At 42.8% G+C, this 25,233-nt stretch overlaps 1 protein-coding gene across 1 annotated transcript in view; it reads right to left on the reverse strand.

The window, feature by feature from the left end:
• The window catches only part of PRKDC (protein kinase, DNA-activated, catalytic subunit), a 187,027-nt gene that overhangs the window by 80,258 nt on the left and 81,536 nt on the right, over nucleotides 1–25,233 (reverse strand). Inside the window, exons 30-42 of the mRNA XM_066578069.1 lie at nucleotides 24,493–24,626; nucleotides 22,376–22,627; nucleotides 21,563–21,777; nucleotides 20,903–21,111; nucleotides 20,652–20,784; nucleotides 20,051–20,203; nucleotides 19,310–19,513; nucleotides 15,340–15,525; nucleotides 14,118–14,222; nucleotides 12,338–12,505; nucleotides 10,855–10,982; nucleotides 6,635–6,842; nucleotides 4,778–4,956 (exon numbers count right to left, since the gene is read on the reverse strand). Coding sequence (XP_066434166.1) covers nucleotides 4,778–4,956; nucleotides 6,635–6,842; nucleotides 10,855–10,982; nucleotides 12,338–12,505; nucleotides 14,118–14,222; nucleotides 15,340–15,525; nucleotides 19,310–19,513; nucleotides 20,051–20,203; nucleotides 20,652–20,784; nucleotides 20,903–21,111; nucleotides 21,563–21,777; nucleotides 22,376–22,627; nucleotides 24,493–24,626 — 2,274 coding nt within the window. The remainder of the gene's footprint in view (nucleotides 1–4,777; nucleotides 4,957–6,634; nucleotides 6,843–10,854; nucleotides 10,983–12,337; nucleotides 12,506–14,117; nucleotides 14,223–15,339; nucleotides 15,526–19,309; nucleotides 19,514–20,050; nucleotides 20,204–20,651; nucleotides 20,785–20,902; nucleotides 21,112–21,562; nucleotides 21,778–22,375; nucleotides 22,628–24,492; nucleotides 24,627–25,233) is intronic.

Genomic DNA, 25,233 nt, shown 5'->3' on the forward strand with positions numbered 1-25,233 from the left:
CTGCGCACTTTCTGAAGCAGCAATTTTCACGTCAAAATCCGCAGCATTTCTGCATCAAAATAATAATCTTTATTTGTATAGCGCCAACTTATTCCGCAGCGCTTTCAGGCATGGATAAATGCAAAACAATACAACAATTGCAACAAATACAATGTGAGGTACATTGGGTTAGACACAAATGGGTTGGGGGTGGTACAGGAGGTGCAGGGGTTGGGGAACACAGGCAATAGGAAATTTCATGTACAGATCATTTATTAGAAGGCAAACAGGGTGGAGCACCATAGGGAGGGGCGAGGGACTAGGTCAGGAGATTTGGTATGCTTCCCTGAAGAGGTGCGTTTTTAAGGCACGTCTGAAATTTCATTTATCGGGAATTGTCCGGATGCCTTGGGGTAGAGCATTCCAGAGGATGGGTGCTGCTCTGGTGAAGTCCTGTAGGCGAGCATGAGAGGTTCGTATTACAGGGGTGTTTAGTCTGAGTGTGTTAGCCAATCGGAGTGAGCGGGCTGGGTGGTGTACTGACAGTAGGGAGGCGATGTATGCTGGCGCGGCGCCATGCAGAGCTTTGTGAGTGAGGTAGAGAAGTTTAAATTTAGTTCTGCAGTGGATGGGCAGCCAATGCAGCGACTGGCATAATGCAGAGGCATCTGAATAACGACTGGATAGAAAAATGAGTCTAGCTGCTGCGTTTAGTATGGATTGGAGTGGAGCGAGTCTAGTGCGGGGGAGGCCATTGAGTAGCGAGTTGCAGTAGTCAAGCCGGGAGTGGATGAGGGCAACCACGAGCGTCTTTGGCGTGTCCGTGGTTAGGAACGGATGTATTTTAGCAATATTTCTGAGGTGCATGTGGCATGTTTGGGCCAGAGATTGGATATGGGGGGCAAAGGAGAGGTCAGAGTCCAGTGTGACCCCAAGGCATCGGGCATGCCGTCTGGGGGTTATGATGGTGCCAGACACTGGAATGGAGATGTTGAGGGGAGGTCGGTTAGAAGGTGGAAAGACAAGGAGGTCAGTTTTGGAGAGGTTTAGTTTGAGAAAAAGGGAGGACATAATGTTAGAGACAGCGGACAGACAGTCGGTGATATTTTGGAGGAATGGTCCAGAGATCTCACGAGAGGAGGTGTATAATTGGGTATCGTCAGCATAGAGATGGTATTGGAGGCCAAATTTGTGGATGGTTCGTCCAATTGGGGCAGTATAGGTAGAGAAGAGAAGGGGACCAAGGACCGAGCCCTGGGGTACCCCAACAGCGAGAGGAAGTGGAGCAGAGATAGAACCAGCAAAGGAAACACTGAAAGAGCGGCCAGAGAGGTAGGAAGAGAACCAGGAGAGAGCAGTATCCTTTAGACCAATAGAGTGGAGCATAGTGAGAAGGAGATTATGATCGACAGTGTCAAATGCAGCAGACAGGTCAAGGAGGATTAGTAGGGAGTAATCACCTCTCGACTTTGCAGTCATCAGGTCATTTGTTACTTTTGTAAGGGCAGTTTCAGTCGAGTGTAGAGAGCGGAAACCAGACTGGAGGGGGTCAAGAAGTGAGTTGTCAGAGAGAAAGCGGGTAAGGCGGGAGTAGACCAGGCGTTCCAGTAATTTGGAGATGAAGGGCAAGTTTGAGACTGGTCGGTAGTTGGCAGCATCAGTTGGGTCCAGGGTTGGTTTTTTAAGCAGAGGGGATATAATGGAGTGTTTGAATGAGGAGGGAAAAGTGCCAGAGGTTAGTGAGAGGTTGCAGATTGTAGTGAGGTGAGTAATGAGAGCTGGGGAAAGGGATCGGAGGAGGTGAGAGGGGAGAGGGTCGCTAGTGCAGGTGATGGGGCGGGCAGCGGAAAGGAGCCTGGAGACTTCTTCATCTGTCGTTGGTTCTAGCGTAGCTAGTGAGTAGGTGCTGGGTACAGTGCTGATGAAACTGGGATCGGGGCTAACCATGCAGCTTTCAGAGATTTCTTTTCGAATGTTGTCGATTTTTTCTTTGAAGTAGGCAGCTAGTTCTCCAGCAGTCAGGTCTGTTACAGGGGCCTGTTCTTTGGGGCTGAGGAGGGAGTGAAAGGTCTCAAAGAGTTGTTTGGGGTTGTGGGATAGTGAGGAGATAAGGGAGGTGAAATAAACTTGTTTGGCGTAGTGAAGGGCATCACCGTTAGATAGAACGTCCCCCACTTTTTGAAATCTATACCCCTTAGCCCATTTGTCTAGGTGTTTACTGAGCAACCCGACCTCACAGTTTTTTGCAAAAATTATTATAAAGCATGTAAAAAATAAATAGAATTCTTTTTTGATAAATGTCACTTTAATTACTGTTTCCTTTGTTTCAAGCAGGGAAAACTGGGGAGACGCACTCCAAATTTTATAGCACTAGCTCTTCTATGTTCAGCAATACCCCAATTGTATCCCCAGGACACATGGCTAAGTCTATAATGGAGGAAATACCGATTGGATTTCAGGGCACAACTGAATAAATTCCAGGAGGCCCCGTTGCACACTAAGGCCCTTTGGGAATGTAAACTATGTGGTATGCCTCAAAAGAGGGGTAATTACGGAGGCTGGTTGGGATGGGTATATGGGACAATAAAACAGTGTATCCTTCCACCTACCATGCTTGCTGCAAACGCAACTCTTTTTGGGGGGGTATTTTTTGACCTCTGTGGCAGGAATGGGGTCTAGAAAGTGGCGCTCTGTGAGGCTTCATAAGCTTGTGGAGGTGTGGGGGTCTCACACAGAAGGCACTCAACAAGCTGCTCCTGGAACTGGAAGCGTTCCCAGGACTTCTTGTAAATTACGTAAGGAGAGTTTAAATTTCCCAAACCTTCCCCGGCTTCTGTGGCCCCCAATTTTGGGCACGCGTCCGTCATTTTGCTGGTGGTCCGTCACATGTACAGAATCCGGGAAAGGTCCGTGGAGGATGATAGTGTCTGGGTTCAAATGCAGGGGGCATCCGGTAAGAAGTTTCATCTTCCTTTACTGATGCAACTTTTTTTTTTTTTAAACTTTTACGTGATCACCATTACCCATTAGATAACGTAACCTGTGGCAGTGACCGGTGACTGCTCACCGTTGCCCTCGGTCACTGTTACAGGCTCTCAGCTATCTTGTCAGGAGCAAGGAAATTTTAAGTTTCTCAGGCGATGCCTAGCTTGTGAACTTGTGTCTGCCATTTTTCCGACGGTACATGCACATAAACCAAGGAAAGGTCTACAGATAAAGATCCAATCGGGGACATTGCCGGAGACCTCTTGAAAGTAATTTCACCTCCCTTCACGGATCCGACCCATGACAGGAGGTGAAACTTTTTTTTTTACTTTTACATGACTGCCATTATTCATTGGATAACTGCGATTATGTGAGTAGGGACCGTATACTGCGCTCCCCCCCCCCCCCCCCCGTGACATGTCTAGGCTATCAGCCACCTTTAATAGCCAGGAGAAGGCAGATTTAAAATTTCCTGAGCAATTCTCCGCTTTAGCGTATGCATCCGCTATTTTGCCGACGGACACATGAGCAGAAACCGGGGTAAGTTCCGCAGATAAGATCCCGTCAGGGAACAAATCTGGGTGCCTTAAGTAACTTCATCTCCCCTCGTGGATACGATACATGAGGGGAGATGAAACTAACTTTTTAAACTTTTTTTTACTTTACAGGATTGCCGCTATCCAGTGGCCTCCGGTGACATCTTCCTGCTCTCAGCTACCTTTGCGAGCCAGGAGCAGGGAGATTTAAAATTTCCCTGGCTCTCCGGGCCTTCAGCGCATGCGCCCGACATTTTACGTCAGGCTCGCATGCGCAGAAGGCCGCTTCAGGTCCCTGTGGGACCAAAACACCACAGGACGTCACAGAGGCTGGAGGTGAGTAATTTAACTTTATTTAAATTTTTTTTTACTTTTATGCGATTGCGTGACTGGATGCATAAAAATGACTTTTGTTTTAATATGTGCAAACAAGATACTATGTCCTGGAAGTTCAGTGAACACCACACCCTCCCTAGCCCACTGGAAAGAACTAAAGCTGCGTTTACACGGAACAATACTTATCGTTCAAAAAAATAAATCTAAAATCTGTGATAATCGTTCAGTGTAAGTAGAGTCGGTGCAGTGAATGTGAACTGAACGATTTATCTGCCTGTATAAACAAGCTGCATGAGCGAACTCTGACATTGTTTATTCGTGCAAACGATTAATCGTTCCATCTTAAAAGCACTCAACTCTTGCATCCCCTTCATATGCATAGAAAATGAGGAAGACTGACAATATGCCCTATTGGGGAGCTACCCAGTGGGCTGCTCTTACTGATCACAAAGTGGGTTCCTCAGCAAGTGCTCTTTTCTGACTCTGGGGCACAACGGTGCAGAAGGTCCTGATTCCAGCCAGATTCAGGACTGTGTGAGAAGAGTCTGCCTGAGGTTATGAAGCTGCCTTTCTGCAGCAGAATTTCAGTACGGTCCCACTGCGGACATTCTGACGGATTTCCGTCCCATGTGACCGCACCCTTAGAGTGCTGGTTCTGCCACCTACTCCCTTTCTTACCCAAGCCAGGTGTACTTTTGATGACTTACCCTCCATACAACACATATGCCACTTTAATTGGAGACTGTCCACCTACCATAGTACTTTTGAAACCCCCACCTATCACCAATGTGGCTCCAGTTAACGGCTTGTTGACCCTGCCTGCTGCCAAACTGTACCAATCTACAAAATTTAGACACTCTTAGATTTTTTTTTCCGAGGCCACTTTGGCTTCCTAATACACCACTGAAATACAGCAACGCACCATCAACTGAACCACTTACTTTATCAATGTCCTAGTCAGCTGTTTTCCTTCAACATTCACTGATCCTTCAAATGCATGATTTATTCTGGATTCTTTGGAATGAATTTCATCTTTAGAAAGACGTGAAAAAAGAACTTCCAGCATTTTGTAATAACCAATTTTCTTTGTAAGTTGAGTTTCAAAAACGGTTTCTGACATCTAAAGATGAAGTGCACACAAATTGAATTAATTCAACACTGATTTTAAATATATGCTAGAATTCAAATTTCATAGCGATAGTAGTCACATGAACGTCATCTGACAGACCCCAATGACTACAAGCGTCACTGGTTTTCCATAATTTCACAAAAAAAAAAATAATTGTGCAGCATGTGTTATATTTTCCAGTGCTCTAGTCTATTACACAGATGTGCCATTGGACATGCGCAGTACAGAATTTTTCTTTTTAAACCCCTGCTTTTCCTGCGTCTTTGCCTAGTGATGACACGGAATCCATGAACTTTCCGCAAAGTTATTGCAGAAGAGCCTCAAATAGGAGAGCTTCCATTAACTTCAATGGAAGACCATTCATGCAAAAATAGAACATTCTGCGATTTTTCCTCCACAAGTGGAAAATTGCTATTGATTTGCTCTTGTGTGCAGGAAAAAGAGTTTAGCAATAGCATGTTATGGGCGGTATTTGCTGCGGAATCCGGAGGAGGACACAATGCAAATATGCCCGTGTGCAGCCAGCTTCAAAGTGCATACTGTCACATGACCAAAGGTCAAGAGGATGTAAACGGCAACCAGGAACATCCTCTCTGAAAATCACTAGTTTATAGTTCAATTTTAAATTAAATTTATGCCTCAACTGGATTTTGTGGAGCCGATTTATATTTAAGGCCGCCTGCACACGAGCGGGTCGGATCCGGCAGCGAGAATTCTCGCCGCGGGTCCCGACCCGAGAGCCTGCAGGGACGAGCGCGTACTCACCCGCGCCTGGCGGCCCCGGCTCTTTCATGTGCTGGCTGCCGCGCAGCCTGGAGCCGGCGGCCCGGTGAGTGCGTGCCCCGCACAAAAATAGGACATGCCGCGGCTTGTTTGCCGCGCGAGATTTCGCGCGGCCAAACCGCGGCCGTCTGCATAGGAGTGCGTATTGTAATGCACTCCTATGCAAACTTTCAGTGGCGGAAATCCCGCGGGAAATCCCGCGGCGGGATTTCCGCCCGTGTGCAGGCGGCCTAAAACATAAAAAAGTTTAGGGGGTTGGGAATCAAGAATATGCCGCTTAAGGCCAGTGGCAGACAAGCCTATCACAGCCACATTTATGTAATACAGATGGGTGTCCCAGGCTGACCGTAGGTATCCTGACCCAAAGCAGAAGCATCATAGGATTTTATGATACTCATAGTTCTGCTCAGGATACCCGCGGTCCGTATTACATACACATAAATGCGGCCAGAATATGCTCGTCTGTCTCTGGTCTTAGACTACTAAATGGGTCCTTATTTTTAAGTGGACACAATGTTGATTAACTACTGTAAGTAGCATTGCTGAGTTCCACTTATGACTTGACCTTGTATTCTAATCTTAAAGGGTTATCCCCATCTTATAAAATGAGGGCATATTGTTAGAATGAAGGGACTGCAGTGCTGATTTAGTGATGCACCCACTTCTAAGTTCTCCTTGCACAGCAGCGCTTTCAGCCACCAGTAGAAACAAATCAGTGTTGTAGCCCCTAAAAATTCTAAGGGTCAGTGAGATTCCCACCAGTCATAAAATAATGGCATAGGTCATCACTTTATAAAATGGGAATACACCTTTAATTGACTCACTTATATAATTCTTCTAAGAACTAGAAGTCACAGCACATTAAAAATATACATGCAATGGATACCTTTGTGAATCTGCTCTTGAGAAAATCCATTGAAAAAGTAATGATATTGCTGAAGAAAACTTTCAAAGCATCAGAACTGCAGTTCCACAAAAGAGTCAGCAGGCAGTGATCAACTAAGGAATGCCGAGTTGCATTTGAAAGGAGATCTTCGCTCTTGAACATGTTGTGTATTGTATCCATCATGATCACTTGCTTCTCACAGCTACTCCTAAACAACAGGAGAGAAAAGGAAAGTTTTACATTCTACAATACCACCAATATTATGTTCAACCTGAATGATCTAATGCCTTTTTCAAAACCTGCTTGCAGAAAGTCATCAACAACGGCAATATGTGATTGAATATGGATGACAACCTTGGATTTTGGGATAAAAACTAAATTCGGTTTCTGGTCTTCAGGATAGGTCATCAATAGTTAATCGCCTGGACCCACAGCTTGAAATCCCCGGTGATCAGCTGATCGCCCGGCTCACTGTCAGTGCAGAGGGTTGTACATTCTCATCGGGGAGAAGAGTGGGAGTGTGATTGCTGGCTTCACTTCCATTGAAATCAGTTTGAACTGAAGCCAGCTATTACAATTCCACGTCTGACCCAGGTGTTAGAGTCAGAAGATCCAGAAGTGTAATAGCCGGCCTCAGCTCCCAATGATTTCAACAGGTTATGGCAGTTCAACTCCTGTTTTCAATGACAATGTTCAGCCTCATTGCAATAACTTGGGGATCACGAGTGGTGGGTCCCCGCTTATTTACCCCTTAGTGACCGGCCTATCGTGTTTTAAGTCCTGCAGATGTAGGACATGTATGAAGGAAGATCGGGGCAACCGCCCTTCATACATCCCGTGTGCCGGCTGTTTATTACAGCTGACACCCGGCAGCAACAGCTGCGATGAGCCGCATGGTTCATCGGAGCTGTTAACCTTTTAAATGCCGCTGTCAATTCTGACAGCAGCATTTAAATCCCCTGAATGATGTTCGAGTGTCTTGTATGGCCCCTACGATGAGATGACAGGGTGCCATAGCAACCGGGGGACTTCTGAATGCCTATCAAGCCATCCCCGTGGGGTGACTTGATAGACTGCCTGCCGGATAGGAGTATGATATAATGCTATGGCATTACATCATACTGCAGGAGTGATCAAAGCATCAAAAGCTGTGGTCCCCTGTGGGGATTTAAAAAATAAAGAACGCCAAAAATGCACTTTTTTGGTCACCCTGTCTCCAAGAAAAAATGCAATAAAAAGTCGTATGTATTCCAAAATGGTACCAACGCAAACTACAGGACGTGGAACAAAAAATGAGCTCTAGCACAACTATGTTGACGGAAAAAATAAAAAGCTATTGTTCGCAGAAGATGGCGGCAGAAAAATTTTTTAAAAATTAAATATCTTTGAAAAAAATGCAATTAGTACAGCAAAAAAACCCAAAAAAACTATATAAGTTTGGCATCGTAGTAATCGCACTGACCCATAGAACAAAAAGTTATCATGTCATTTTGGTTGCAGTTTGTGCGCCGTAGAAATAAGACGCACCAAAAGATATTGTAAAATTTTTTTTTCCATTTCTCTCCACTCTCCATAATTTTAAGTTTTTCAGGACATTATATGGTACAATAAATAGCACCATTGAAAAATACAACTCATCCCGCAAAAAACAAGGCTTCATCCAGCTACATTAACGGATAAATAATGGCGTCACGATTTTTAAAAAGGGGGGGGGGGGGGGAATTGAAAACAGAAAAAAGCTTGGTCACTAAGGAGTTAACTATTGAGGACCTATCCTGAGGATAGATTATCAATAGTTTTTGCCAGTAAAGCAAGATTTTTCTTACTTACAATAAAATCCATTTCTCATCAAGTTAATAGGGGAACACAGCAAGACCTCGGGGTATAGCTGCTGCCACTAGGAAATGTCAGCTACTCCCATCAGCTATACCCCTCCTGCAGACAGTGAGCTAAATCAGTTTGTACATAAGCAGGATGGATTTTAAACTCAATCAAAAATAATCATTCAGCCGCAAAGCAAACGATGGTAGCATTTACACGCAACGATTGTCGCTCAAAAGACATCGTTTGAGCGATAATCGTTACGTGTAAAAGGGGATTAACTGCATGTTGAATTTTGTAGCAAAATGACAACTCCTTACAGGTGCTTAATCTTTTTTTTTGTTCCAGCTGCTTTTTCTTGTCTGACACTTGTGCAACCTTCCTTAAACTTCTCCGACCGTTCATACACACTTCACAACAAAACACTCTTTCTCCAAACTGTGCACAAAATCACATGACTTTGTCGCCTGTCTGAACGAGGCCTATAAGTCATAATGAATGTCTTGAAAATAAAGTTTGGTATCAGTTGGGGGTCATGTATTTGCTGGCCCCGAGGAATCAAGTCATGGTAATAAGAATTTAATACATACATAGTAACATAGTATATTTGGCTGAATGAAGACAATGTCCATCTAGTTCAGCCTGTTTCAACCTCCTAGTTAATCCAGAGGAAGGCAAAAACCTTATAAGGCAGGAGCCAATTAGCCCATTTGGGGGAAAATTCCTTTCCGACTCCATAATGGCAGTAAGAATAATCCCTGGATCAATCTTTGATAGTTCCTACTTGACTGTAAGACCTGAAACTACAAACCCGCCTGTCACCTAATGTCTATATCCTGTAATATCCTTCCGCTCGAGAAAGACGTCTAGTCCCCTCCTAAACTCCTCAATGGATTTTGCCATCACCACGTCCCCAGGCAGAGAGTTCCACAGTCTCACTGCTCTTACAGTAAAGAACCCCCACAGTCTCACTGCTCTTACAGTAAAGAACCACCTTCTGTGTTGGTGATGAAAGCTGCTTTCTACTAGACGTAGAGGATGCCCTCTTGCTACTGACGCAGTCCTGGGTATAAACAGATCATGGGAGAGATCCTTGTATTGTCCCCTCATGTATTTATACATAGTTATTTGGTCGCCCCTTAACCGTCTTTTTTTCCAGGGTGACTAATCCGAATTTTGATAGCCTCTCTGGGTATTCCAGTCCTCTCATTCCGTTTATTAATTTAGTTACCCATCTTTGAACCCCCTCAAGCACTGCAACATCTTTCCTGAGAACCGGTGTCCAGAACTGTATGCAGTATTCCATGTGGGGCCTGACAAGTTCCTTATGCCCCGAATGAAATTTACTGCGTGGACCTTCAAGCTAATATTAAAATATAACTTTTATTATAAATAACTAAAATTGAGAAGGGAAGAACGAAACACACATATATTGGATCGAATAAGGAACGTTAATTCAAGAACACATGCCACTCGTGTGTGATGACCAACTAAGTTTGAGTCAAACAATAAGGCTCAACTTGTACAGATCATTGGTCTTAAAGCATGACTTTGATAGTCCAAGTTTGTTAGTCGTGTGTCAAATCGTTGGAAAAATTGACACGCGGTCGTGTGTCATGTCATTGGAAGACCTGACACACGTAAAGTATTAGATGAAGAAAAAAAGCGTTACCCTACGCGTTTCCCCCACCTAGTGGGTTCTTCAGGGGTTCCAATACGCTATTCCCAGTGATATACTGGGTTGTGGCTGTAAAGATGGTTCTTAATGAAACCTCATAAGAATCCAAGACAGGTGAAGCCAGATACCGAGGAATCAAACCTAGATCTGTCCGAATACAGCTTTAAAATAACAGCTGGATTGCAATTAAAGATTGCTTTCAAGTGCACTATATTCCTGGACAGATCTAGAGAATTACCTAGACCGTAATAATAACGATTACGAATAGGGTCAATTTAAGAACAGATCTATTCTCAGAGTTCAAGATTTGACCGGGATAGTATACCACGGTCAAATGTAGCCGTCAGATGTAATCAATAAACTAGGTCACTAAAGCCCTCTATTATACTGTGGGTATTTTAGCAGATAAGTGCTACCTATGATAGTTCTTTGATAAGCTAATCCCTGCGTTTAGAGCCTTAGACAAAAACTGAAATCATAATAAATGAAAAAAACGGCGGCATGTCAGTCCTGGTGGTGGACTGACAGCATGAATGATGTTCGGGTGTCTTGAATGGACCCCCACGATACAAACCGTCCAAGGAGTATTTGATGAAAGTGTCCTTAAATAACAAAAACCTCACACCAAAAGTTACCCTGCTACTGCAAAGCCTAAACATAACCTAACAAGTTAATGGAGAATTTGTAGAACACACAGTGGCAGGGAACACATTTTCTTTACCTTTTAATAACTTTTTTGAAGGTGTTCTGAAATAAAGCTTCCATAAAATGTTTGTGGTCTCTACAGAGAATTTCAGCCATAAGCTGCAGCAGCATCGGGCTTTGGGACAATTCCAATGCATCTAAAAACTAAGACAAATACATAGATTTTTAAATTAATTTTCTTAAAGTCACGAGGCACACCAATTATCATTATAAATCACATATTGTGTATTGCTAAATTATGCGATGGTCTCTTTTTTACCATATTTATTAAACGGGCTGTACCAGAATCAATTTTTATCAACTATCCATAGGATGGGTGATAAAATAGAATGTATCCGCTGTAACTTCCTTCATGATTCATGTCAGTACATCATCAAATGAGTAATGTAACTTGATAAAATGTTACTCGCTGACATCACTGAGCCTTGTGATCGGTTGCAGCAACCTGCGATGTCCAGTTAAACGGCTGATGCAGCCTGTAGACAATACATCACAGATAAGACTGGAAGCTGCAGCACTGGACACAGCGGGAGTCAGGGGAGCTGAGAAACTGCAGCACGCTTGTTATTTTACAACTGGGTGCTTGTTTAGACAAAACTCGTATAAGTTGGGCAACATCTTTAGGTCCAATGTCCACAAGCGGATCTGATTTGCGGAATCCACGCTGAAGATTCGCAAATCAAGCCCCTCATAGGGAAACATGGGCGTTTGCAAATTAAATAAAGCATGCGGATTTGAAAAAAAAATAAAAAAATTGCAGCATGCTCCATTTCAGTGCAGATCCCACACGGACGACTTCCATCGAGGTCAATGGAAGTTGTTAAATCTGCAGCCCGTCCATAATTAAACTGCGGATGGGTCGCGGATTTCTCAGGAAAGCAGGCGTTGAAAAAAAAACCTCCATTGCGCATGTACGGCGGCGCTTCTGTACACATCTGCAGTGAAGAAAATGAAGACCCAGACGGGTAAGTAGAAGACCCGCAGTGTCCTTGGCCACGGGCAGGGTTGGATTACGCTGTGGGCTCCCGCATGCACAATCCGATCCGCCTGTAGACATAAGGCCTTACGGTTTTTGAAGTAAGGGTTGCCCAGGGATTCGAAAAAGAACATGGAATTCTCTATATTATAATGCTGGTGTATATCATAGGCAGGGTCCCCGCTCAGTAACCTCAATCAACAAGATCAAGCAGAGACTTGCTCCAGAAGGTGTTGTTATGCATACTGTATGGATTGTCACCCATTATTGTGAATAGGCACATTTTGCTGCAGAGGAAATTAAAAGCTGCCTTTAGATTCCCACAGTAACCACACCTGATTGCTGAGGTGCCTGATATTAAGGAAGGTGTTGCTCCAGATAGATGAAATCGCTGAACTGAAAGTTATCGTTTTTTTACGCATGAGGCCTTTTTGAATATATCAGATTTAATTCAAACTGTAAGAGGAAAAGGAGACCAATGTTGGCGTGCGCATACATAGAATCCGGATTAAACCTTATTTACCTTTTTTATACAGTCCACATAGTTATTGAACTTTAAAGTGCCCTGAGGAAATTCATCAGATTTCATTGGAAAGTTGAAGGCAACAAATTGATTGAGGGTGTTCTTTAACTCAGTCAGCCTTTCTTCTTTTAGATTGGTGAAGAAAGGAAGTACGATAACAGCTTGGCTCTATGAATGAAGAAAATGTCATTATAAACACTCTGCAGGAAAAAAAAAGTTTCTACAAGAATATATAAGAGAACAGTAACCTAATTACAACAGTACAATTATTTAACACTAGCAATATTTTCTTCACTATGAAACTGTCTGTACACATTAGATCAGTCAGCTGAACTGTATGGTAATACTAGTAATCATATGATGTAGTTTTGTATTATCCCACTTGGAATTAACAGTACTTTTCTGTATTGGGACCACAAAAAAACAGAAGTTATTCCATTAGTGTGTTGTTTTGTATGCAATGTTTTGCTTTTTTTTGCTTGTTTTTTTTAACTTCAGTGAGGCCCAACGTCCACGGGCGGATTTTACTTATTAAATCTGCGCAGGAGATCCGCAGCTCTAGCCGCCCATAGAGAAGCATTGGGCATCCGCACTTTATTCAAGTCCTGCGGATTTGATTTTCAATGATTTGCGGATGCGGCACGCGGATAATAAATCGCAGCATGCTCCATTTTACTGCGGATCACACGTGGATCTGGCTCCATTTATCTCTATGGCAGCTTAGGATCCGCAGTACATTTAAATGCATTTGCGCATCTGCTGCGGATTTGAAGCTTAGAAGCAATTAGGTAGGTGGGGAAAGGGCTGGGAGGTGGGGTTGTGGATTTTTTCCACGGTGTTGATCCGCAGAGCATCCGCGTACATCTGCGCAGAAAAAATCTGCAATCTGCGATCTCCCTTAGGCCTCATGTCCACTTGCACGTATGGATACCATTGCTGAATCCCACAGTGAAATGCGTGCGTGCCCGAGAACATGGAGAGGGAAAATACAATTTCTTACCCTCTCCAGACCCTGCGGGGCTCTCTGTGCAGGCTGGATCCTCTTTCTTACGGCCGGCAGATGTGCTCGGCACGCCGGCAGCATGCCACGTGCATGCGCAGTGCACACTTTTTTTCATTTTAAATCTCCTGCTCTCCCACGTATCCACGGCACAGCACAAAAACAGCTGTAGCTATGCCGCGGATACAGACGGCGTCCACAGGCTTCAATGGAAGCCATCTGTGCGGCACATTCGCAGGAAAATGGAGCATGCTGTGATTTCTTCCCGTGCGAGCGACCCGCACGCCGGGAAGAAATCACATCTCATGCTGTTAGCTGCCCTACAGATGCTATGTGGGGGCCACGCGCGGATTTTATAAATAAAATTAGCACGTGGACATTGGGCCTCAAGGAAAAAGAAAAAAAATCAATTTTAAGATGACCCGCAGTGCATCTGCTGCGGAAATCCGCATAAAACATCCGTGAAATAAAATAACTGGCACGGGTCCAATTCTTTTTTTCTATACTTCTTAAGAAAAACAGCAGCACAATAACTGCATGCAGATCGCATCCAAGTGCTGTCTGCTTTTTTTGCATCCCCATTTACTTGAATGGGCGAGCCTTGTCCTTAAACTGCATCAATATAATGCATGCCATGAGGTTTTTCATGCAATCAGTGTGCCGTGTAAAACAGCTGGTGTGTGTCTTTCCGTAGACGGTCGAGTCTGATCTGTGTTTTACTTGGACAGCACACAAGCTGAACAGAATATACTACGTGTCTGTGCATTTTGTTTGACATACCTTCAAATTCAGTCCGAGCTTCTCATCCAAGAGAATGCTTAAGTAGGTTTTGAAAACATCATTAAAAGCAGGGTGGTTTGTGTCAAAAGACACAGAAGACTCAATCTGAGAAAAGTAGAAGAAAACAGCACTGAATGTTTCAGGATAATATGGAGCTGTCATTTTACTGTCTTTTCCATTATCTTACACTATCAGTACATTTTGAGATTACAAGAACTGTAATAGTTGCAGGACTGGTGATAACTTTCAGCTCTGTGGAGGTCCAACCAATAAAGTGCTCAGCTATCTGCGGTATTCCTATTAAAATGAATGGAGTGATGGTGCACAGTTATAACCGCCACCGCTCTTACGTCAGGATGTGCTGAAGCCCCAGTCTCAGGATCGTGAGGGTCCCAGTGGTGAGATCTCCACTGATCTGAAAGTTATTCCCTTTTCTGGGGATACCAATAACCTTTAATGATGGCACTATCCCCTTTAAGGGTAAAAATCTGTTTCAAACAGAGGCAAATTAATTGAGACTTAGAGTTTATCCAGGCAGTGCCCACCGGGATACATTGAGGTCGGAGAGGAAGCACTGCTCTAACTCCTGTGTAGTGGCCAGCGCTTGTAATTGCAAGATACTGAAATTTACTACTTCTCAATTATTACTGAAATCAATGCGAGCTGCGCCAGCAATTACAAGCGCTGACCACTAAACAGGGGTTGGAGCAGTGCTTCACTCCGATGCCAGAGCGAGGCGCTGGCGTTGGGCGGGCGCTGCCGGGATAACCGCTTTAATCTGTACAAATAGTGTTTAATCTGTAGGATAACGATGTATTTAACAGCAAATAAAGATTGAAGTGACTGCAAACTGGAAATGAAATTCATTTATGTATAGTCTAAAGGCGCTTTAACAGGGGGACGTGTCAGGTGCAAGATGCCCAACAGGTTGTCCTAGCAATGATCGTAACTGTCCTCTTACACTGGAATGATTATAGCTAGTGAATGGAGGCAGAGCAGCTGGGGATCGTTCTGGCCCGCCCGCCTCAATTCACATTAAGCATATAGTCGTCCATAAGTGAACGACTGCCTGTTTAGACAGGGCGATTCAACATTCGGTCTTCTGCATGCAGAAACTGGATGAACGTGTAATGAACGACTTTCTATAAACTATATCTGCACATGACACCAAACAAATACAACATTTAGAGGGACAGTGGCTTGCCTTGGGTCCCATCAATACCTGTAAAACTTTAGCAAGTAATGTAAGGACCGCCATTTTGCTCTCTGGAGAAGAATCTGACGCCCACCAGCTCTCCAGTTTCATCCAACTTTTAAGCACAGCGTTGACCAACTGTGTACCCTGATGCTTCTGAATTGACCGCTGTCTAAAGCTTTGGTCCAGCATTCCATTCAAGACGGAGCTCACCTTTACAAGCAGAAAAAGAACATAGAATTTATTATATATGTACTGGATTGACCCAATGCTCGCTACATGAACATAAAAGGTTTGGAAAATGTTTTTTTTGTATTTCTTTGCCCATTTTTCTGTCTCTGCGCCTGTATCTCTGGCTGTGTCTGCCTCCATGTGTCTCGCTGTGTCTTTCTCTTTGTCTGTCTGTCATTTGTTTGCTTTCTCTTTGTCTTCTGTCTCGGTGGCCCAGAGGAGGAATGTCAACTGATGATCGCCAGGGTCACTACACCCCCTTCTATGCTTTTGTTCTGGGAGCTGCCTCTGTTCTGAGGAGCCACGATTGAGCGGCACTGGATGAACGGAATTTATGAGTGTGGCTTAGCTAATTCATAAATGCTGCTTCCATGACACGATGGCTGTGATTGGTTATCTAGCGCATTGAAAGGATGAAGCAATCACAGCCATCGCGCGCTCCCCTTCAGCCCCACTCACCCCCCTTGTAGCACGATCCGCTCTCCTTCAGCGGCGCTCCATGCCCTTCAGTAGCAGCTGCTTCCTGTCAGCACCAGCTGCTGTCATTCAGTATCGACTGCTCTACTTCATTACTGCCCGCTGCCCTTTAATACCGCCTGCTCCCCTTCAGCACCGCCCACTTTCGTTCAGGAACGCCCGCTGCCCTTCAGTACTGGCTGCTCCCCTTCAGTATTGCCCGCTCACGCTCGCTTACCAACGCTTCCCTGTCCCCAGGCACATGCACATACACTTAACATAGGAACTTTGGGCTGCCTTCACAGGTCACTTGCTATACCAAACTCCAATTTTAGGATTTTACGGCGGTGAGGAGGGTGTCACTAATCTAACGACACCAAAATTGTCCACCAAAGGTCAGACAAAGGGGTCAAAGTGTGGTGCAGGAAAAAGCCTGAAGGCTTATTTATATTAGACTATATATGACAATGAAATATTATATATATTTCATTGTCCAAAAAAAAAATCAAGCACCTAGAAAGAGTTGTTGGAATTGAATGACACTTTCTCTGTGTGATTGTAACATTGATATAAGTCAGTGATTACAATATCAGAGCGAAAGGATAATTTATTGTGGGAAACTGACCCCTTTGAAGGGAGACTCTGGTATGCTATTGTAATTGCCTCTAGCTTGGATACAAGATGTGATACGGGCGGGCATGGAGGTATACAGGTTCCGTATGGTATGCTGCGGCATATCGCTCTACATTTTCTGTAACTGAGCCTCTAGATTGTGCAAACTGGAAGTCGGAATTGTCATTCCAGATGGTCTCATACATGTTCTATTGGTAATAAATCTGACGACGGGCAGCCACGGAAGTGAGACAATGTTATGGAGACATTCCTGTGACCCCCCTTGCTGTGACGCGGCCGAGCATTATCCTGCTGGATGCCTCTTGGAAGCCGCCATGAGAGGAACACATGTGGCTGCAGGATGTCCTGAACATACTTCGGAGCTGTCATTGTCCCTTTTACCACTACTAGGGGTGACCGACTATCATATGTGATGGCCCCTAGACCATCACACTAGCAATGGGGAAAATGTGCTGCTCCACAGCAAAAGTAGGATTGAGGCGCTCACCCCTAGGTCTCCAAACACAAACATGGCCGTCGTCAGTGCCCAAACTAAACCAGGATTTATCACTGAAGACAATACTGTTTCACTCAGTAGAAGTCCAACATATAATGGGCGCTGGAAGACCAAATGTCCTTTAGCTTGGTGCCTGGAAATTATTATGACAGACAGAGAGCCCAGAACAATGGTGCTACCTGTCTCTGGATGACAAACAACAAAACAGTTGGAGCTAATTGTGCTTATCAGATGATCTTCTCTATGGTGGTCTGTCAAAGGCGTCCTAAGCCCAGTCGCCTTGTGTGCGTGTAATCATGCATCCACTAGTCCCAACACTTTCTAACAGTCTGGTCAGAACGGCCAAGATGGCGGGCAATTAGTTTATATGGCCATCCAACTTCTTGCATGCTAATAATACACTGCCTCTAAAACTCTGTTACCTTGGCGAAATCGCTTTTATCACACTGTAGAGTCGTCTAGGGGTCAGCAAGCTCTACACAAGCAGAAAAAGAGCTACACACATGTAGCCTCGGAGAGACCTTTATAGGCCAAGGGTGGAACCACTTTTAGGGCGTCAAGTGACAAGACTGTTCATCTAATCACACCACAACTCCTTCTAGGTTTTGATGTGTGTGTGTGTATACACATGCACACATATATACATACATTCCATTTCAAAAGCTTATGGGGAACTAGGGGAAAGAACAGGAAGTGCTAACAGGAATGTGAAGCTGCCCATACCTGGTTTTGATAAAGACTGGTTACTATGATCTTAAAAATCTAAATCTGCTTTGGTGATACCGGCTGCTGACCAACTAATGTGTATTGGGGTATCCTTAATCTCATTGGATGGTGAATGTCGGGAGAAAGGAGGAAGGGGAATGCTAGATTTTAACATGCCCTATTAATTTCTCCTAACGCCCAATAAGCCAGAGCGGAGCGTGTGGGTGTAAGAGATGGGGATAAAACAGCTGATGGTTGAAAAAGAGTTCAGCAGACAGCTATTTAAGATGTATAACCATGGCCACCTAAACTCCATAATCGGATGAATTTTCTCAAATTAATCAAGAATATTTGCACTCATAACATAGATGAAATCATTTGCCATCAGGTCGGTAAAATATTGCAGAGATCTGATATTTTGCTTAACTAAAACATTCGTTTTTACTATTTAAAGAATACGAATATTGCAAATATTGAAACTTCATCAAGTAGACCAAACCAATGTCACAAGCTGCCGGACTTCAGCTCCATTTACACGCAAAGATGATCGCTGAAAATTCATCAAAAACTGACAGTTTTGAGCGATTATCTTGCATTAGCTACTAATGGGCTAATTAGCCTATTAGTTGCCAACTAGCTTCATTTGCACGTGTTTAGAGAACAGTGGGTGGTCTGTTTTCTAAATACATCTGCTTTGTTCTGCTGTGGGCTGTTGGCTGCATACAATGCTATCAGCGCTGCCTGTGTAGAACACAGCATGCTGTCCCTGTTGTCAGGGACAAAGGATTTTATGCTACACTTGAAGTCAATGATGGACGAAGAGTGCACGGTAAGTGCACGATGGCCGCGCATTTACACGCAACAGCTATCACTCAACGCTTGGATGCTTTTGTGTGTAAATCAACCTTTAAGTGTGAAAATTGACTAAATTTACAAAGGATCTTAAACACACAGAGATGGTGTGTGTTATCAGGCTCATTTAGTTTCAAATCGAACAACCCAGAAGAGCTTCTTTCATACTGTATTACTCTATATGCATGGCGTGGTGATATTGTTAAAATTTATTAGTATTCTGTATTCATCTAAACATCAGTAATTTTGTATAATTACCAGTTTCAAATCAAGGTGGCCGTACACCTTCAACAGCTGTCGACCAAAAGGTATTTCTCCAATTTCCCCATACATAATCAACGCTTGGTTCAGCTTAGTGTTTCTGTGCTTTCAATAGAGGGGAGTAAGCTACTGCCAGACTCTTCTAGCAGCGACTTATCTCCAGGAAGAACTAAAGGATCAGGTTATTGAAATTCAATATGTTTGATTGATCCTTTCTGTGACATCCTCTATTGGAAGGCCCCCTACACATACAATAGTTGACCAGTCCTATCAAAACCGGCAGGTTCAGACAGCTTTTCCTTAACATGTATTGGAGCCTTAAGGATAATGTTCTTTTCCTCAGTGACACTACACGGTCGTTACCATTTTGGGATTATCCGTTGCTGATTTAAGTAGATAAGGCACAACTGTTTCCAGGTTCTTCAACAGTTCCCTGTTAATAGTTTCAGAAAACAAACTGTAGAAATACTCTCCATGAGAAAAACTGATTAGGCTTCTCTGTGAGCTTCCAGACAACGGCACTGTTAAAACCAAAGTGTTCAGCAGCAGACTAACAAGTTCTTCACACTGAAAAAGAATAGACAATTTAATAGAAGAAAGCAAGCAAACTTTAAAAATGCAGAATCTAATAGAACCAATTAAACAAATTTATTAGTTTTACTGTTTAAAGCAACTTTCCAGACCTTTACAACTCATGGCCTATCCTTAGGCCAGCCCATCAATATCAGACTAGTGGGGTCTGAACTCACAATCAAAATCCATGTTTGATATGGTCTACTGCCAGACTTTCCAGTAAATTGTAGAGGGAGCCTATGGTTTTGTCGCAGGAATAGAAGCAAAAAATTGAAAAAAATGCACCAACAACTGGATTTTTGCTTTGATCTAGCAGTAATCAAGGAACGTGACCAAGAGAATACAGCACAGTGTAATGAATTGTGCTTTTACAGGTTACTACAGAAATAATTCTGTAAGTAAACAGTAAATACAAAAAATACAGTCAGCAAATACAACTAGATAGAAGAAAATATATGTGGTTTTAGTGATACAAAAGTATACATATTAAGTACGGCTTCGTAGAATAGTTGTTGAATAACAATCAATTACCTGTCCACCGAAATTAAAAGCCAGTTGTAGAATTTCTTCAGCAAGACGTTTACTGCTGATGTCTAAAGACGGTAAAGACTTTTTGTCGCTACCAGCAGCAATGCCTTTATAAACCACTGAAAGGAGTTTGGAACCAACAGAAGATCTAGTAACCTAAGCAGAGAATGCACAAGTGAATGATACAGAAAATCTGTAAACTACAAGAATGCAATCTAATAATAATAATCTTTATTTGTATAGCGCCAACTTATTCCGCAGCGCTTAATCTCAAATTAGATGCCATCAGTTTTGATGCAAAGGATCATAGAATGGCACTTGCATTAAAGTTAGACATGCTATTGCTTTTAGAGGTAGAAAAAGGTACTTTCTTTAGTGATTATGGCCACACATGAAGGGGTATACACTATTTTAGTTTATTATAGTTAAAAGCTTCTAGAAGAAGAACTGAAAAGCGAACGAAAAGTGCACGGCGGCTCGCATTTAGACGTAACAATTATCAGGCACTTTTGTTCGTTTGAGCGACAATCGTTACGTGTAAATGGGCCCCAAGCCCATGAGCTCTTCACTGAGAACTTTGATTGCAGAGAGTTCTATTCCTCACCTGTGCATGCAGAGTGGAGTTCAACAACTGCGCCCTATAAAGCTGGTTACAAGCAGAAAGCGTGGCACCCATCCTAATACTGTTATATCGGATATCCGAATCATAGAGATCAACAGCGCACAGCTCTTCAACCCTGCCATGGTTAAGATAAAATACAATAAGGAATTTAAAATGGCCACTGAGGAAATACATTATTTCACCATTTCACTTTGCATAATATCTGATCATTTTATACTGTGACAAGTGTATACCGTTCCATTGTAATTTTTTTCTGTAAACAGGTTTCTAAGGTTCTCCCGTATGGCGATTTCGCAACTGCTTTTAGCAACTGTACACACACATCTGGAAGGTTCTTCATCACTTGAACATCCGCTGTATTGAATCCTATACTCGATGGATCGCATACAGTAACTGCTGTTAAGTCCCACATGAAGTTATTCAGAAGTTCATTTTCAAGATTCTAAAAAAGCAAACAAGAAAGTACGGTAATAAATAGCAATAATTCAGTTCTGTTTAAACCAAGAATAATCAAAGTTCCCATTTCGCTTTCCTATTAATATAAAGTACTAAACAAGTTCAGGCAGCAAACAGAAACCCCAGAAGGCTCAGAGATCCATCACTGCTAGAGCTGCACAGTTAACCAGGGCAAAAATCGTGGCCCCTCATTCTTCTCAAGATTACTTGGATGCTATTTAAGAGCCCATTGTTTGGAGGGTTGTCTACATACTGTAGTGCTTGAGTATTCAATGATGCAGTTTATAACCATGGACTCTCACCCCTGCATCTGGATACATTAGGGCAGATGTTATGTATACCTGAAACTCTGGATCGTTTTTGCTTTTGAAAATGTAACCTTACTAACTTTGCAATCTTTATAAAGTTGACAAAAACTAAGTGATTGCAGCGTTTACCTTCCAGAAATCCTGCGGGCAATTCTCCAGGATCATGGTTACAAACTCAATGATTCTCACTATAATTGTGCACTTGCTGTAGTTGTATTCCTCTTTTTCTTGTGGACTGAATAAACTGGCTTTAAAGCAGGTTTGTGCTCCGGTGATGTCATGCATGGAAAGATGACTGATGAAGAAATGTAGTGCTCTAAGAAAAGAGGACTTCTGAGAAGGATCTAAAACAGTTTAATGCACAAAACAAAGAATTGTATTAATTCCTGCCAAATTCTAATAGGAAGTAAGCCATTACAGTACAGTTAATAAAGCTCTCATCTGGGGAATGGCTATAATGGAAGCGCCATCGTTATGATAATAGAGCCCCCACCTGTCCTTTTTTCCACCTACAATCTCTCTGTACTATAGGGGTCATTATCAGTTTGAATAACGCCTCCGATTTGGCAATTGTTTGCACAACTATAAACCTTAAAAACAAAAAGTGCTTAAATGCCATTTCCTCAATATTGTGATGCATAGGTAATCATTTTCACATGTGGATGGGTGGTTTAAATGCCAGACCATCAAGCAATTTCACTGACACACAGCAATTTCCAGATCTTACATTCAATATTTCCAGCATACCTGTGGATCAGCTATCATGATTTCAACAACTGAATGTGATCAAAGCATGAAAAAAGAAGTCTTAAAAAGGGCCTGTCACATGTCTAAAAAGTTAAAATGGCCACCGACACTAGATTCCTACCCTATTCTCGATTGCAGAACTTTTATTTTTAACGTCTCTATACCCCTCATACACTTAATAACTGATTTACTCACCAAGTAAAGTCTGTGCTTTCACAACACGCATACCCATAAAGGTATTGTAACAATCCAGAGCTGCAAGTAACATGTCCATCCACTGAAGGACACCTCGTAAAGAGCTCTTCTGTAGTTCGTGAAGAGTGGCAATGTATAAGATGCCACACTGGTTGCCATCCATGCTGCCTGCACTTTCAAATTTCTCAATCAAAAAAGAGAGGCCCCTTTTCTTGACAACCTCCTCCACCCAGGCCGAAGGAGATTTTTTCTCTTTGAAAGAAAAAAAAAAAAACAGACAAAAAGTTTATGTAACAATTCAATTAAGGTTCTGATATAAACAATGAGAACATTCTAAAACAACATTTTTCCTTTAATAAAATATTTTATCCTGTTCTTCGGTGCTGCATGCAGGGATTTTGGTCCTACAATTAAAGTACGGAGAGTGCAAACACGCACATGGCTACATCTAGAGAGACCACAATATAGAAGTCACATACATTTTCTAGAGCGCTATGATATTACAGGATATAGACATTAAATAACCTGCGGAATTGTTAATCCAGGTCTTGGAGGCAGGTAGGAACTTTCAAATGCCGATTCAGAGATTATTCTGACTACCATTATGGAGTAGGGATGGAATTTTGTCCCCCACATGGGCTAAATTGGCTTCTGCCTCACGGGGGATTTTTTGCCTTCCTCTGGATCAACAAGGGGGAATGGAAACAGGCTGAACTAGATAGACATTGTCTTCTTTCAGAATAACATACTATGTGCCATTTAATACAGACTTGGGTTCTGGGTGAACAACAGTTCTCCTGGTATGGCCACACATACAAAACCTGCTGTGTCCACCAACTTTTCCACTACAAAACTTATATCAACTCTTATATCCAGAACTTCTTCAGAACCAGTTCCTCATGGCAAAACCCAAACCATTCCATGAACCTTGGAAAGGAACTTTTTTGAAAAAAAAAATCAACAAAAAACCTTAGAACCAGCCCTATGGTTTTCAAAATTTGCTGTTCCAATACTCCCATCCCAGGAAGTATTTATTCATTCTCTATCCTTTAGTTGTAGGTTGTAAGCTCATATGTGCACATGGGCTATATTTGTCCTGTTGAACTGTAAGCCTTCCTAAATTAGTATAAATAAAGGAATGACGGAAGACATTTACAGAAGAAAAAAAGAAAAGTAGTACATTTGTGACCGGTACTGTGAGATCTTCCCCACAAATACTGGGCACATGCAGAGCAATTTGGCATGAAATCCTTGTTGCTATTAAAGGACAGGCATTAGTAAAGTTCTTTAACTTTACATCATGTAACTAACATGGAAACATTGACAGCCGGGTGACTACTTCAAAGCAATCAGCAAGGACACCCAACCAACCCAAGCGTGCATGATTATGAAGTAATTAGAACAGTGTTTGGCTAATATATAGATTCCAAATAAATTTAGGAAACCCATTTTAAAATACATAAAAATTTTAGCACTTGTAAAAGGGAAACCAAATGGCTCTCAAACGCTTTTCTACAACATATACACCAGTCTTAAGGCCCTTTTACACATTTTAATGACTGGCTGTATGAATGTTCATTCCCAATCACTTACCAGTGTAAAAGGCCCCACGATGCAATGACAAACGAAAAAAAAGCTCATTTGTCATTTCATTACAAAAAAAAAAAAAAAAGACTGTTGGTTGGCAGCACATCTCCCTTGCTTAATAGGAGATGTGCTGCCCAGAACAATTTAGAGTTCTGTATACGGGAGGAGAGAAAAATCAATCATCTCACAAATGATCATTTGCATGAAGCCCTGCTGATAACTGCCCAGTGAAATGAGAACGAGCGTCAATCGACTTGCTACAATGTATTGTCAGTCAGCTCTTCTTACAGGCAGGAATGTGTCTCTAGAGGAAGAGTCTACACATGCTGTACGATCCACACCAAACTGCCTGCTCATGACAATAAGTCACCAGATGAAGTAATTCAAGAGTACATTACTTACAAAGATACCAAGTAGACAGAATGACACTGTTGTTTATATATAAAACCTAGTTGCTAAAACTCCATAAACGTCCGGCACATTTTCAAAGTACAGCAATAAAAAATGAATTTATTTACAAAAGTATTTACCAGGCAGCAAAGGTACAAATTCAAAGAAGAGCTCCATCGCCTTGTGTCTGCAATCCGTCTGGGGGAGGCCACATTGTTGTAAAAGCCAAAGGACAATATCCAAGAGACAGATTGTCTGACCAGGGGGAAACCCTCTAATTTCCGGAAAATAAAAACACAGAGATAGTAAACTGTTAAAACTTCCCATTTCAAGTACATGAAGTGCTATTACTAACCATTCATTCATCACATTTCCATCACTCACTAGGTTCAGATGGCAGTACTATTAGTCACAACGCAAAACTTTGTAGTGTAATATCAATTATCTAGCATTTAATCACAGAGCAGAAAGACAATCAGATTGAAAAAAAAAACAAGCAAACAAAACAAGCACGCTTAGGCTGGGGTCACACGGGTCGTATTTTCGGTGGAAACCTTGCGGTTTTGCCGCAGCGAAAAACCGCAAGATATCCACTGGGAAAGCGCAGCTTCAAAACCCGCAGCACTTGGCCGCGGATTTTGGAGTGGCTGCAACGCATGCTTTTCTGTTGCGGCCGGCTCTCCCATAGAGAAGAGTGCGGCTGCAGCAGGGAAAAAAAAAAAAAAGAATGGACATGCTGCGACCCGGGAATCCGCGCCGCAGCACCAGCTTTGCCGCCCCGCGTGGACGAGATTTTTGACAAATCTTGTCCACATGGCTGGCAAATCGCAGGATTAGCGGCCGCAGGCGGACTGCCGCAGTGAAACTCCGTGGCAAATCCG

The sequence above is a fragment of the Eleutherodactylus coqui genome, chromosome 9 (genome assembly GCF_035609145.1).
Source record: "Eleutherodactylus coqui strain aEleCoq1 chromosome 9, aEleCoq1.hap1, whole genome shotgun sequence".
NCBI classification, from domain to species: Eukaryota; Metazoa; Chordata; class Amphibia; order Anura; family Eleutherodactylidae; genus Eleutherodactylus; species Eleutherodactylus coqui.